General features: G+C 39.7%; 1 protein-coding gene across 1 annotated transcript in view; it reads left to right on the forward strand.

Annotated features, from left to right (window-relative positions):
* HDAC1 (histone deacetylase 1) overlaps window positions 1–15,096 on the forward strand; it is a gene marked incomplete in the record, with an annotated part of 2,014,892 nt that overhangs the window by 1,534,652 nt on the left and 465,144 nt on the right. Inside the window, 1 exon segment of the mRNA XM_044082464.1 lies at window positions 3,742–3,789. Within this exon segment, the coding sequence (XP_043938399.1) occupies window positions 3,742–3,789 (48 nt within the window).

Raw genomic sequence — 15,096 nt, forward strand, 5'->3', positions numbered from 1 at the left:
TTTAGTAAGCTTCTCTGGCACTTAAACTCTCATGCAAAGAAAATGCATCTGGCCAGTGGCAGCTAGTTTACATTTGGGATATTGCAGGCAAACTTAAGCCAAAGTTTACCTTTTCAGACTGCAGACACACCACAGCAGCAGTTGCACACAGATGCATCAGATGTTGCATGGAGACATGGACCAGCTTTCTATGTTCAGGGTCACTGAACACCAAATGGAATTCGGAATACATCACCCTGAAGATGTGAGCACTATTAGACATTGCAGACCTTTTTCCACACCTGTACTCCAGGACCCCTCAGAATTTTCAGATAACACCATAGTTGTGTAGTACTTAACAAGCAGGGTACTAGCTATTAGTTATGCAGGCTGGCTGTTAAGGGGTGGGATCAGGCCACAAAATGAAACCTCTCCCTTCAAGCTGTTTACGTCCCTTCAGAGGACAATGCCCTAGCAGATTTTTTAAGCTTATGAAAGACCCTCATGAATGGATGTTGAACAAGGTCTTCCTAGATAAAGTCCACAAATGGAGTGTCCCACTGGTAGACCTGTTTGCATCCATCCACAACAACTTCCTCATTTCTGCTTCAGGATTTTGTTCTTAAACCTGTGAAATGGATGTCATGTCCTTTCATGTTCCTTTCCTCTGCTTCTCCCAAAGGCCTACTAAAATCCTGAGAGGCAAGCCAAAGATTACACTTTTGACTCCCTTTTGCCAAGGCAGCATTGGGTCCCATTTTCTACTACGACCCAGGGCCAATTGCCACGAGCTTCCTCACAAATGGGACTCATTTCCTCGGGTGTCTGCAAGCTTTCTGGCTTGGAGATAGAGGTTTTACACTGTCCACTTGTGAACCCTTCCACCCGCAGGCTGAAGTCTTACTTCAGACATGTTGATGGAAGGTTTTGGCTTTGGTATCTTTGGTGGATGTCCAGGTTTCCAGTTGATGTAACCTAACAGTTTGGAGTACAAATTATCGGTAGGATGTCTGCTGTTACAGTAAGTTACACAATTGTAACTGTAGAAAGGAGATAAGGTACAGGGAAGAGAGCAGTAGTAGCCTTTGCCTAGAAGACTGTTCTTGAAGCCTTCAATTCCTTGTGAGTTCTTTATGCTATCGGTTGCACCAAGTGTCCTATGACTGGATTACAAAACAGAGTACTGTATTTGTGGAATTAAACAGCTGTATCACTCTGGTATGTGTCCCAATTCCGCAGAGGGTCAGATGGGCTGCTACGTACACTTTGTGGATGGTAGCATGTCTGAGTATGAAATGCCGTGTTTGCAAAGACTTGGGCTGTTTTTACTGTTTGTCAGGTTTCATTTGCTTAGCTTTATACGAGTGCATTTTATTTTCTCTGAAAGCAAGGTTGTTTGTGATGCAACATTCATGTGTACTAAGTGCTGTTTAAAAGGAGGTAGTGTCAGCTTGGTTCGAGTGCTCCCAGGTTTTCAGTACTCTGTATATTGGGTGAGGGTCACTAGATTACGACAAGTTAAAAAAAAAAAAAAGGCCCTAGAGCAGAATTCTGATGGATTCTAGTGGTGATGGAAAGTTAGAAGAAAAGAAATAAGTGGTATCCCTCGCAGTCTCATAAAACCCAGTACGCAACCTATACTGGGTCAAAAACAAGCCAGGCTGAAACTTCGCCACGTGGAGGGTGTTGCATTCACTCCTTAATGTTATGCACTTAGTTCACTAATAAAATTTAAACTTTAAAGTACATACTACAAAATAATAAACTAGTAGGTAGTCCACAGTTGAGTTAAAAATGGAATATCATTTATAGAAACAATCAAGTGATCGTAGTTGAGTGTAATGAAGAGCATAAGACATTAATTTATATATAATCAGGTTATTTAGGAGCAAGGGAGTGTTTAGATGGGCATTCTGTCATGAGCAATAAGTTAACTCATTCCTTTAACCAATTTCCCTTCCACCTTAACACCATAGTGTAAACTGAGACTGTGCTATGTTAGAACTGAAACCTAAAAGCTGCAAACTAAAATACATAACAGCTTAAGGCTAATTTACTAATTCAAACCTTAAACTCACTACCATGCTAACCTACTAATCCAAATGTTAATGTTTCAAGGAGTGAACTTCACACCGTGCACACTGCAAAGCTGAGAATAGACGCTCTTACTCTTTTGTTGTGTACTGCCATCTAGCTGGTTGCGAGCCTAGTCTAGTACTGCTTTTATCCATCTTCAGACCTGCGTGTTTACATTTCTATATGGAATGTTGAATGATGTAACCATATTGAAGTAGGCTGTATGGATAGGTAAACCTTCATCCAAGGTAATTGTGCTGTCTAAAAGGTGAAGTATGCAAAATGTATTTCCAACCCAACCATAGTGCTAAGTCATGGAGCTGCCTGAATACATATCAGAAGCATAATCAACTTAGTTTCTGTAGAAAAGTCTCCTTGTGGATTGGGACCACGGTATCCTGCTTCCAGATACCATAGGTGTAACCAGCTATGTTCCCCTGGAGCTGCTTTTCCTGACCATACTGAAGGCAGAGATGATTATTTTGGGTGTAATTGGGTGGGACAGTGTGGCAGGGAAGAATGACATGAAATTTGTTCCAATTCTGTATGCTAGTTTAATTGCTACGTTTCTGCTTCTGTAGTGACACCATGTTGTAGCAGACTGCATTCTTTTTTGATACTTTTTTTTGCAACTCCATTTGTTTATTGCAGAATTTTCCATGTATGCCTCATGAGGGCGCATTTCTGTGCATTTACTTAAATTGCTATAGAAAGCAGTCAGTAATTTACTATTTGTGTCTTTTCAAGGAGTTCTCAGTATGCAGCCTCAGTTGATTTGAATGAAGGTTATCTTTCATGACAGTGTAGTTGCTGTTAAATTACCAAAGGTGGAACGTGGATTATTTAGGGTAGGTTTGGTATGTGTAGCAGGGTTTGTGGTTGTACAGCTGGCAGAGCTGTTTATGGGATATTTAAGTTCTTTTCCTTCGTTGATCTGTTTGAATTGTAGCATGTTCTGGACCATTTGCTCATTAAGGCGTGGTCCCCCAGTGTCAGTAGACAAGTAATTTAGGTATGTCAGAAGGAAAGTGCCTTCCTCTGAGGAGGTTGTTTTTATCTCAGAAGTGCTCATGTTGACAGGGAGGGTATGAAAACCTTGCATAACTGCAGTTTGTAGTGTAAAATGTGGGTATGGAGTACTTCATACCAATTTTTTTTTTCCTGTAATACCATTTTCAAGGATTTGATAAAGAAAATAGGAGACCACCACGGCTTTGCATGGTGAGCTGGACTGAGTGAGAGTTGTAACCAGTTCTTTTTCTGATGCAGGTCAGGTGTTGAACTCATTGAGACCACATACTGTACCCTAGTTCTCCCAAAGCAAAGATGTGCCTCTAGATAGTTTAATTTAAGCTGAGGAGATGCTGAGAAGTCCCACCTTCACCCCTTTGTTAATCTATGGGTTTTAGCTTGGCCCACTTTCTGAGAGCTGTATCCCATCTTTACCAAAGCAAGTGTAGGCAACAAACATCTGGTAACTTGAAAGCACAAATTTTAGACTTGCATTGTCAGAGTTGCCAAAATCTTGAGTAAGAAACATGTTTTGAAGGGAATGCTGCGTTTAATATCTCTGAAAGAAAGCCGTGTTTATGGGAACATGTTAATTTATTTTGAATGATTCATTTCTGAAATTGCCTACTTGTTGGCTTTTTCCCCCTTTATTGGAAAACTTTCTTTTCTCTTTAGTTTCGATTATGAGTGGAAGACACATTGCAGAAATGATTCCACTTGCAGGTAAGTGGCCTTATCTGACATGTTCATTTTTTGAATGCTTGCTTTTACATAGTTTCTTCATAGTAATGCACTGAAGTAATATTTATTGTAGATATTCACTGTCTACAGCTGTATGGATTGGTACAGTAGCACTTTTAATTTTTGCTTGTTCATTACCAGTTTATCCAGTAAATTTAGAAGTTTTGACGTTCTTTCTTAGAAGTATTTAATTCTTGTCCTTTTTATAAGAGTCATTACTTGGTTACAGATTTAAAGTTTAGGTTTTATTTCCACGTGTAGTTTGCCAGTTTCTCCAAAGCATTTTGTGAAGTCTGCCCTTGGATGACTACAGCTTGTCAAGTTTTAATTCTGGCTACAAAAATAGACAAAGAAGGCACTTAAAGTGCAAAATATTTTGAAAAGTGAGAAGACCATGAGAGTTGGAAGGAAAATGCATGACATAAACTGGAAAAGTGAATCTTTTCTGTACTTTAGCAGATCAATTTTTTTTTGGTTTGCTGTACTACTGTCCTTTAGACCTAAAACACAAGTCCACCGTCGAGTAAATGTAGTAGTAAGATTTTTGGGTTTCCAGGGCCCCATTGAATCCTTAAGAAGGACCTTTATAGTCATAGGAGTTAAAACCATACCTCTCAAGTGTACCTCATCATTATGAGGAACATACCTCATTTGGGTTCCTAAAAAAATTCATGGTCATCGAAGTTCCATATTAAAAGGGTCTGAAACACGTGTTAAGAATTTTTTAACGGAGATCCATGGTAAATAGAAATGAATTATGTTAATTTATTTAAAGATCTTTTTTATAAGTAAAAATGGCATATTTTAACTATCCTGTGACCTTCTTAGTTGAAGTTGTTAGTAAGCTGTTGGTGTATGTTCCACATTATGAGGGCTGGTGTTACTCATTTTGAGGATGGAAGGTTGAGCTATGGTTAAACAGTTCATTCTTGAATCACTTGAGGTTTCCTCATACCATTTTAATGTAGGTTTTAGGCATACTGCTCAAGGGCTAAACACCGTTTTTTTAAAGATTTGGCTAGATGTCGCACATTTGCTTTCACTACAGTTTACTTTTTCATCCCTGACCTTGGCCCCCCCCTCTGTCAGCTTAATTATTTTCCAGTAGGTGTTCGTTTGCAGTTACTGTCCTTCAGATCTATTCAGGCAGTGTTAGTGTCGAAGACCACAGATGATCGTGTTTCACTGTTGCAGTCATTACATTTGGGTTATCTGCTTACAGGTAACCCTCAGTCAGCCTGTCAGGTCTTCAGGGGTATAAAACATGCAGCCGACTTCATTACATCAGTCTTTTTTGCCGTGCGGTGCCCAAAGCAGAAGCAGTTTGCAAGTGCCGGTCGGCCAAATCCTGAAATTTTCATTTTCAAGTTTCAGAACCGAAGGCTTCAACTAAAGCTAAGTACTCAGTTGGGGAAACTTTTTCTTGCTCCTTTCCAATTTCAGTAAAAGTTGATAATTGCATTACTTGTAGAAAGCAAATACCGCATAAAGGTTTTCATTTATACTGTATTCCTTGCCTAGGCCCTGACCACAACGTACCTTGCTGTCTGTTTTGTGCTTTAATCAGTGCACTGTCCATCATCTGTATATTTTCGCCTCTAAATATTTCAGTTCTCTGTTTAATTATCCAGAAATGTCAGTTAGCCATCCGAGTACTGGGATTCTGAAAAAAACGCAAAGATAGAGGCCGCCGAGGTCCAAAACTGCCGACGCTTCTCCTAAGCCAGTCAGTTTGCTGGTACTCGGTGAGGTGCTTTTGCAGCCCCTGATAACAGTTACTTCTCATTCACAGGCCTCTACTGAGACCCTATGGACTTGCATATTAAACCAATGCCTCCTTCACTTAGGCCTAAATCTCGAACCATGCCTAAAAAAGACGACGCTGAGGCCACATGCTCAGGCCTCTATGCCTGAAAAACATAAGAATGGCTGAAGATTTAATAATTCTAATCAGGGGTAGCCAACCCCCCCCCCCCCCCTTCTAAGAGGCCTAGGACTGAAGTTTATGAATCTTCTGACCAGGTTTCTGTTTTTTCTGATTCTTCTGATCTGGATTTGCCCGTATCTACTTATGAGGATTCTGATGCAGAGGACTCTATTTCCTCTGCTTCCCCTCCAGAGGATTTTTCTTTTGGGGAAACCTTGCATATTCTAAGGGAGCATTTCCAATGGGAAAGGCAAAATTTTTCTGATTCAAAAAAGAGGCTTAGGGATTTCTTACTCCTACCTCAGCATAGGTCTTTAGCTATTCCTCCTGTACTAGACATTGTTGATGCTTTTTCGGAACCTAGTTTGGCCCCTGATTCCTTGCCTCCTGCTCCCAGAAAACCTGACGAATACTATAGGGTTCCAGAGTCGCACAAGTTCCTTTTTAAAAATCCTATTGCGGATCCAGAGACTATTTCACAGGGACCCAAGGGCATTAAGGCTTCTACTGCTAAAAATCCTACCCCTTTTGATAGAGACTCCAGTGCGCTGGATAGATGGGGTAAGAAGGTTTGCACTTCTGCAACCTTGGCCATTAGGGCTTTAAACTGCCAGTTTCATATGTTAAAGTATCAGCAATATGTTATTGGATTGCTTAAACAGAAAATAAAGAATTACAGTATTTAATGCATTCTGCTGAACAAGATGGAAAACATACTTTGCAATGTGGTTTTGATTCATTAGAGGCCTCTTGCAGGGCTGCTGTTACTGGGTCTGTGCTCAGAAGGCTTGCTTGGCTAAAGGAGCAATCTTTGCCTGATCATGTTAAAGCTAAATTGTTGGATGCTCCCTTAAATCAGGACCGCCTGTTTGGCAACAAGGCTGAGGAAGTTCTTAAAAAGATGGAAGATAAAGCTAAATCTATGCAAACTGTTAAAGATTTCTTACAAGTTCTGCCTCCTAGATTTAGTAGGCACTGGCCCTCTAAGAATTTGTTCTTTCCAGCCCCTTCCAGGTCTTCTCAAGCCAAACCCAGACACAGCAGAAGCCCCAGGTTTCAGTCCCAGGGGACACACAGGACTAAGCAGTGGGGGGCCTTCACTTCCAAATCTGGGAGTAATAAGACTCCCCCCTATGGTAATCTGTCTCAGACTTCCGTTTAAAATTTCCAAGCACTCAACTGACTGCCCCTTTAGGGGAAAAATTGCTCTTCATGCAAAGAACTGGGAATTCATTACCCAGGACAAATGGACATGTTGCCAACACCAAACGGGTGGCCGGACCTACCACCAAATCAGTGGGCAGTGCCCCAAAAACAAGTACTTTCTCTCTCAAGCATGGGGGCTATTCAACTGGTACCGGAAGAGGAAAAGGGACAAGGTTTCTACTCGAGATTTTTCCTGATACCCAGAAAAGCCAATTCATGGTGTCCTATCCTGGACCAGTCTTTTCTAAAGACCTTTTTGGAAATTCCAAAATTCAAGATGCTGACTCTTCAATTACTTCCTATGCTAGGCAAGGATGCCTGGTTGGCAACACTAGATTTAAAAGAAGCATAGCAAAACAACAGGAGTCAGCACAGGATCCAAAAGCAGCTTTATTTTCTCTCTCTCACTCTAGCGCCTCGGCCACAGTAAGCCTTCAAGGAGTAAACTAACAATACTAAAGCACACTTTATATAGTCACAGAAATCATTCAATTACATCATTAAACAATTAATAAAATTGATATGCACCTACAAGCTAAATAACATTCTTCCAGTTACATTCTGTATTCAAGCCTCTAGGTACTAAAGTGTCATATTTTAAAATAAAAGTAGTTTCCTTCTTTAAAAGTAATCTACCCACAACTAATTCATCAGGTTCCATTTTAGCTACCTGTTGTAAAATGGTGCCTTTTAAACTCTCACTACTGCCATTGTGAAATTCACAAAAATGTAAGGCTAAAGGGCTCTCCATTTTTTTATTTCTTATGTCCCTCAAATGTTCTAAAAGTCTAACCTTAAACATTCTTTTCGTTTGACCGATGTAAAATTTATTGCAACCACATTTGAGAGCATAGATTACCCTGTTAGTTCTTTTCAAACTAGATGGGAGTGTGCTGCACATCAATGTTCGAAGGAATGGATAAAAATTCAAATAGAAAGAGACAATGTTAAACTTGTCAATTTAAAGAAAGATATTAATGCAGTGTGCAATCACTTGGTTACTGTGTTAGATCGCACTAGACTGGATGCCTGTTTCAGAGATATTCAAGACAAAGTTCATATTTTAGAAAGGAAAATAATTGATCAAAAGATGCATAAATTGCAAAGGGACTTGAGAGACTTTGATAAAGGCAATGTGTATCTTTTTCGTAATAATCAACGTACCCGCCTTGTGGCTCAAACATCCAATCAAAATCCAGATAACAGAGATAGACTGGCTAGTACTTCTAGCGTTAATACACCTAATCAAACTTCAGATAGATGTCTCAATGACGTAGAGACCAACGAATTTCCGGGTCTGCCGTCTCCAGCGAATCGCCAGTTTTTTCCAGATCATTTTCGGAACCCAGGTTACGCACAATCACGCAAAAGAGGGTTTGGCGAACAGGAATACTACAGAAATGGGCCTCAGCGCCCTTGGAGAGACAATAAAAGAACCAGATGGTATTGAACTTTGTTAACAAATAATGTGGTTAACCTATCTGATTTTGACATTTCTGAACATTTCTTATCAGTTCTAAATTGTGGTCTTAAATTTGTACCCACGGTGCTTCCAAAACTGTATGAATGTAAAATTGAGCTGTATAGTTTTATTAGGAAGCTTCATATGTGGTACTATTTTAATGTTTTAGTGCCTAAGAATGACATTGTGCATGGTTCAAGTTCCGAGTATTCTATTTCAGACTCAGATGAGTCGTTTGTTTCGTGTGATAGTGAAGTTTATGAACAGAGGTATATTGATACCTCGGGTGTTAAGGTGAACAGCACCTTTATGCCTCCGTTTAGTCATGAAGGCATTAAGAAACTACACACGATGTTAGAATTTGAATTAGAATATTATTTAAATCATTTTGATAAGAATGAAGTTGAATACAATTTATCTAAATTAGAATGGCTGGAATTGAAGAATTTTTCACAACAGACAGAACTAGTTATAAAGCCATCTGACAAGGGGAACATAATTATCATGCATAATAGTCAATATTTTAAAATGTGTTGGGATTTATTGAGTGACTCAACAGTTTATAGTATAGTTCATCAGGATGCCATTGAACAAGCTAAAGTTAAATATATTAATTTAATTCACAAAGGCCTTCGCCTAGGATTTTGGTTAGACAAAGATGTGAAAGGGAAATTTAGCTTAAGGGATACTGGACCAGCATATTTTTATTGCCTCCCTAAAATACACAAAGACCCAGAAAATCCACCAGGCAGACCTATAGTGTCTGCCAGGAAATATTTTTTGCACAATTTAGGTGTAGTGTTGCATAAAGTGTTGCTAAAGGAAGCAATTTGTCTTCCTTCTTATATTAAAGACTCTCTTGACTTTTTGGACAAAATAAAGTCAATTACGTGGAATAAAAATGTTTTGGGTCACGTTAGATGTTAAGAGTCTTTATACAAACATTCAACATAAATATGGCCTAGAGGCATTGTATAAGATTATGGGAGATAAGCCATTAACTCACTATGTGCTTGATTTAATACAATTTTGTTTAGAAAACAATTACTTTTGTTTTGACAATTTGATTTTTCAACAGAAGCAGGGAACAGCAATGGGTGCTCCCTTTGCACCTATGTATGCAAACATTTTCATGGGCCTTGTAGAAAGGGAATGTATCTATAATAATGAATTTGTACAAAAATATGTTAAATTGTATTATAGATTTATTGATGACTTAATAGTTTTATGTGAAGGAGGTAAGAATTATGTACAAAATTTTGTCCAAGACATTCAACGAAATAGATTTAACATTTGTTTTGATGGTTTACAGTGTGGGAACACAGTTAACTTTTTAGATGTGAATGTACAGGGTATAGATGGTCAACCCATCTTAACTAGCTTACATAGAAAATTTGGAGAGCCAAATGATTTTTTGAAAGCTGACAGTTGCCATCCCTTTCATGTTATCAATGCTTTACCATATGGAGAATTCTTAAGAATTTCACGTTTATGTAACACTGAGATATTTTTTAAAGAGGTTCATAAAACAAAAAAGATGTTTTTGAGAAGAAATTATGATAAAAAGTTAGTTGAAAGTGATATTGATAGAATTATTAAACTTAGATTTGATAGATCTAATAAACAAAAAAAACAGAGACATTTTTATATCTAATAAAACTATTAATTGTGTAGATAATTTATTTATAGTATCTAAGTATAATATTTGTAGTAATATGATCAAATCAAATATATTACATTTTTGGGAATTTTTAGACAATTTTGATGAATTAAAGAATTTAAAGACAAAAAAATTAATTTTTTCTTATACAAAAGGTAAAAGCATTAAAGATTTTGTTGTATGGACTAGGTTTTCTAAATTGATTGTGAAAATACCCATTCAGTTAACTATTTTGGGTACTTTTCCATGTGGAAAATGTCAAGCTTGTTCATATATACATAGAACTTTTTTTAAAATTAATAACAAAAATTTTGATTTGGAGGGCTCATATAACTGTAGAACTAACAGGGTAATCTATGCTCTCAAATGTGGTTGCAATAAATTTTACATCGGTCAAACGAAAAGAATGTTTAAAGTTAGACTTTTAGAACATTTGAGGGACATAAGAAATAAAAAAATGGAGAGCCCTTTAGCCTTACATTTTTATGAATTTCACAATGGCAGTAGTGAGAGTTTAAAAGGCACCATTTTACAACAGGTAGCTAAAATGGAACCTGATGAATTAGTTGTGGGTAGATTACTTTTAAAGAAGGAAACTACTTTTATTTTAAAATATGACACTTTAGTATCTAGAGGCTTGAATACAGAATGTAATTGGAAGAATGTTATTTAGCTTGTAGGTGCATATCAATTTTATTGATTAATTGTTTAATGATGTAATTGAATGATTTCTGTGACTATATAAAGTGTGCTTTAGTATTGTTAGTTTACTCCTTGAAGGCTTACTGTGGCCGAGGCGCTAGAGTGAGAGACAGAAAATAAAGCTGCTTTTGGATCCTGTGCTGACTCCTGTTGTTTTGCTGTGCTGCTTTGCTGTGTTCTACGTTGTTGCTGCTATTTAAAAGAAGCATACCTGCACATCCTAATCGGGGAATCTTGCAGAAGATACCTACGCTTCAAATCAGGCTACACACACACTATCAGTTCTCTGTACCGCCCTTTGGCTTATCTACTGCGCCCACGGTATTCACAAAGTGCCTAGCTCCAGTTATTGCATTTTGCAGCGTAAGAAATATTCAAATATACCCATACCTGGACGATTGTCTAATTCAGGCAGAAAGCCAGGACATATTCTTGAATCATCTGGCCTTTGTACAAAGGGTTCTAACTTGTCTGGGGTACACTGTAAACGAAAAGAAATCACACCTGGTACCCTGTCAACAAATTATATTCCTGGGAGCAAGCTTGAATGCAACTTCCCAGATGGCTTACTTCATGCCAGAGAAACAGATTAATTTCACAACCTACTTCAAACAAGTGGCCACAAAAACCCTGCTATCTGCAAGACAAATTCTGCAAGCCTTGGGGGTTCATGGCCTTCTGCATTCTTCTAATTCCATATGCAAGACTGCATATGAGGAAATTACAGTGGTATCTAAAAAGCCTATGGTGTCAACATTCTCAGGATCTAGAAGCAATGATTCCTGTCTTACCTTGTCTATGCCTAGAATTCCTTTAGTGGGCAGAGGCCTGCCAACAAAAAAGGGACTACCTTTCACACCACCCCCTGCCGCCCAGACCCTAACAGATGCATCAGACTGTGCATGGGGGGGCTCACCTGGCAGGGAAGTGCATTCAGGGCAATTGGAACCCAAGTCAGATGCACCTGCATATCAATCAAAAAGAAATGTTAGCTGTACAGAATGCTATGACAGCCTTCAAGGACCACATTCTTCCAGGACAACTCATGGTAAAGACGGACAACACCACTGATATGTGGTACATAAACAGAGGGGTACACATTCTTACTCCATCTGCAGACTAGCCATGGCATTGTGGAACACAGCCTTGAGCTACCAAGTGCACCTACAAGCTCAGTTCCTGCCAGGAAAATTAAATACACTGGCAGACGGACTAAGCAGAAACTTCATGGACCCACACGAGTGGAAACTGGAACCAAGGATTTTAACATGTTGACAAGCAAATGGGGGAGCCCAGATATAGACCTGTTTGCCTCTCCACAGAACTACCAATTGGACAAATTTTGCACAAGGACTCCCCACAAGCATGCCTGGAAAGTGGATGCTCTGTCCTTCAGCTGGAAAAAAACCTATCGGTCTGTGCCTTCCCCCCCTCTGCCTCTGCTCTCCAAAGTACTGCTAAAAATCAAGCAGGACAAACCAAGGATGATTTTGATTGCTCTAGACTGGCCATGCCAACACTGGTGCCCCCTCCTGCGCAGTGTGTCACTGTTATCCCCATGGCACCTGCCTCAGACTCCTTCCCTGTTCTCAGCAGGAGAACCAGATTCTGCACTCTCAGCTTTTAACACTGAACCTTGCAGTCTGGCTAATTACATCTCTACCATTCCTCAGTAAACCTGTGATGGATATAATTTTAGAGGCAAGGAGGCCTGGTACTCGAAAATCTTATGCTGAAAAATGGAAGAGATTCTGTGCCTGGAACCACTCTCAACGGATGAGCACAGCAGTGGCCAATATACCTCAGATTTTACAATACTTAACTGAGGTGCTTCACAAGGGCCTGTCTTTTTTCTCCATTAAAATCCATGCCTCAGCCATTTCAGCTCATTATAACACAGAACCTCCCCTCTTCTCCTCTCATCCACTGCTCAAGCAGTTCCTCAGAGGGGCCAAAAATCTGAGACTACCCAGAAGAGCGCCAACCCCAACCTGGGACCTTAACTTTGTTTTGGAGACGCTCACTCTACCTCCTTTCGAGCCAGCTGCTACTGCAGACTTAAAATTTCTTTCTTGGAAAACAGCTTTCCTTTTAGCAATCACTTCAGCTAGAAGGGTGTCTGAATTACAGGCCCTTATGACAGTGGAGCCTTTCATCATCTTTCATGCGTACAGAGTGTCCCCCAGAACCAATCAATCCTGCATGCCCAAGGTGGTATCCAGTGTGGCTCTTTAATCAGTCTATTCATTTGCCAACCTTTCCCAGTCCACAGAATAAAGGGGAATGGATACTGCATTCCTTAGATGTGCACAGACAACTTAGATTCTACTTGGACAGGACTAAACCTCAAAGGAAATCTGAACAACTGCTGGTGGCATTTGCTACAGGGCAGAGGGGAAGGCTATTTCAAAGTCAACCATTTCTAAATGGATAGGCCATTGCATTAATTTCTGCTGTATGCACCATGGAAAACCTATCCCCCAGGGGATCAGACCTCACTCCACCAGGGCTGCATCTGCCTCTACAGCCTTTCTCAAAGGCGTCCCTACCAAGGACATCCTAGTAGCTGCTACTTGGAGTTCTGTGCATACTTTCACTAAGCATTATCATTTGCCAATTTTCTCAAAATCCAGAGCTGGCTTTGCCACTGCAGTCTTGCAGAGCCTTATAGCTGGTCCTAATGCTATCTAAATTCCTCCTCCCAACCATAGCTTTGGGAATCTACCCAAATGTAATGACTTCAACAGTGAAACACGAAGAACATAGTACACTTACCATAAATGTAGATGTTGGTGTATTCACCGTTTCAGTCCTAGCTACCCTTCCTCCAGCCCCCTAACTTATTTTGGCTATACCTCTACTTTCCTTTACTATGCTTAAAAGCTTTTTTGGTGCATTTGCTTTTTTGTTGGAGGTATATCATTGTACTTTTATATTTAATTGCTCCCCATTAGGGGGGCACCTGACATCTGGGGCAAGAAATAACTGATGTAATGGCTTCGGCTGCATGTTTTTATACCCCTAACGTCATGGAAGAAGGAACAGCAAATGACGCAAGACCCAACACTTTGTTAATCAGGCCAACTGAGGACTTCCTGCAAGCAGATAACCCAAATGTAATGACTGCAACAGTGAATACATTCGAACATCTACATTTATGGTAAGTTGTCCACAACTGTACTTTCTACCTAGTGCCTTTTCTGCTTGGGAGAGGAAAAGTTTTGCACTGGTAGTACTATGCGACATTTAGAATGTTTTGTCAAGCAAGTCTCTATTACAAGGACCACGTGGCACAGAAGAATAGAAACCTTGGTACAAACCAGCCACTACCTTCACAGCCATTCCAGGAGTCATTGACATTTTGGAAATGGAGAGTGCTCCTAGGTACCTGCAAAGGGTTCCCACTATGTATCTAGGGTACTGACATCTCCCATAGATTTAATTGAACAAGTAGGCTTTTCCATACTTTTGATGGTAATCATTAAAGGTATCTTCTCATTCAGTAAACCTGACTCAGAAAGGTAAGCTGTCCTTTAGAGAAGAGCCTCCATGCCAAAAACTTGGACTTCCCTTTCCCTTTCTCCAGTGACATCGTGACAGATTAATATGTAGAGATGTCAGGCCATCCCCTTCCTCCCCCATAAGGACAACCCAACAACTGCTGTCAGGCACTCCCCTTCCTCCCTCAGGAGGAGGAGAGAATCATTTCCATTTAACTCCTCTGAATCACATCTCAAAGGGCAGGAGTTGCATTCATCTGTACTGCATCCGACAGGAATAAATTGCCATCTTTTTGGCTTCCATAGAGATAGTCTCTCTTGGTGGTATTTGAGGGATCATCTTAATACTGAGGATATAAGCCTTGCAAAAAGGCAGTATAGAGAAACCTAAGCAGTTGGTGATCATGCCCATCCTTTGAGGAATTTTCCACTCGTTATAGAAAGTATAGGGCATGTGGCAGTTAAGCCTTGCCTTCCTTTTCAAAGTGTAATAAGCCAGTCATACTGGGGATGAATTTAGGAATACCCATCCAGTTGTCTAATTCCTTTTTAAAGGAAAAAGTTTGTTCCAGAGAAGGGTTACTCATTCCATAATGAAACTCTGTCCAGTGATTTATTTGAATAAGATGCTTCAGATTTCTGGTCCTAGTGCTTGTTGGACAGGATTATATAGATACAAGCAGTCTTGGTCTGCTGTGTTCCTAATGACCCGAAAAGCAAGGCACATTACCCTAAGTTTATAGCACACGAGTACAAAGATGTTAGTCTCCTGTCACTCTTGGTAGCTGAGGTCTTCTTGGCCCTTGATTTTTATTGCAAACCTCTTTGAGGT

This window comes from Protopterus annectens, chromosome 1.part1 (assembly GCF_019279795.1).
Source record: "Protopterus annectens isolate FY-2018-M chromosome 1.part1, PAN1.0, whole genome shotgun sequence".
Taxonomy (NCBI): Eukaryota; Metazoa; Chordata; order Ceratodontiformes; family Protopteridae; genus Protopterus; species Protopterus annectens.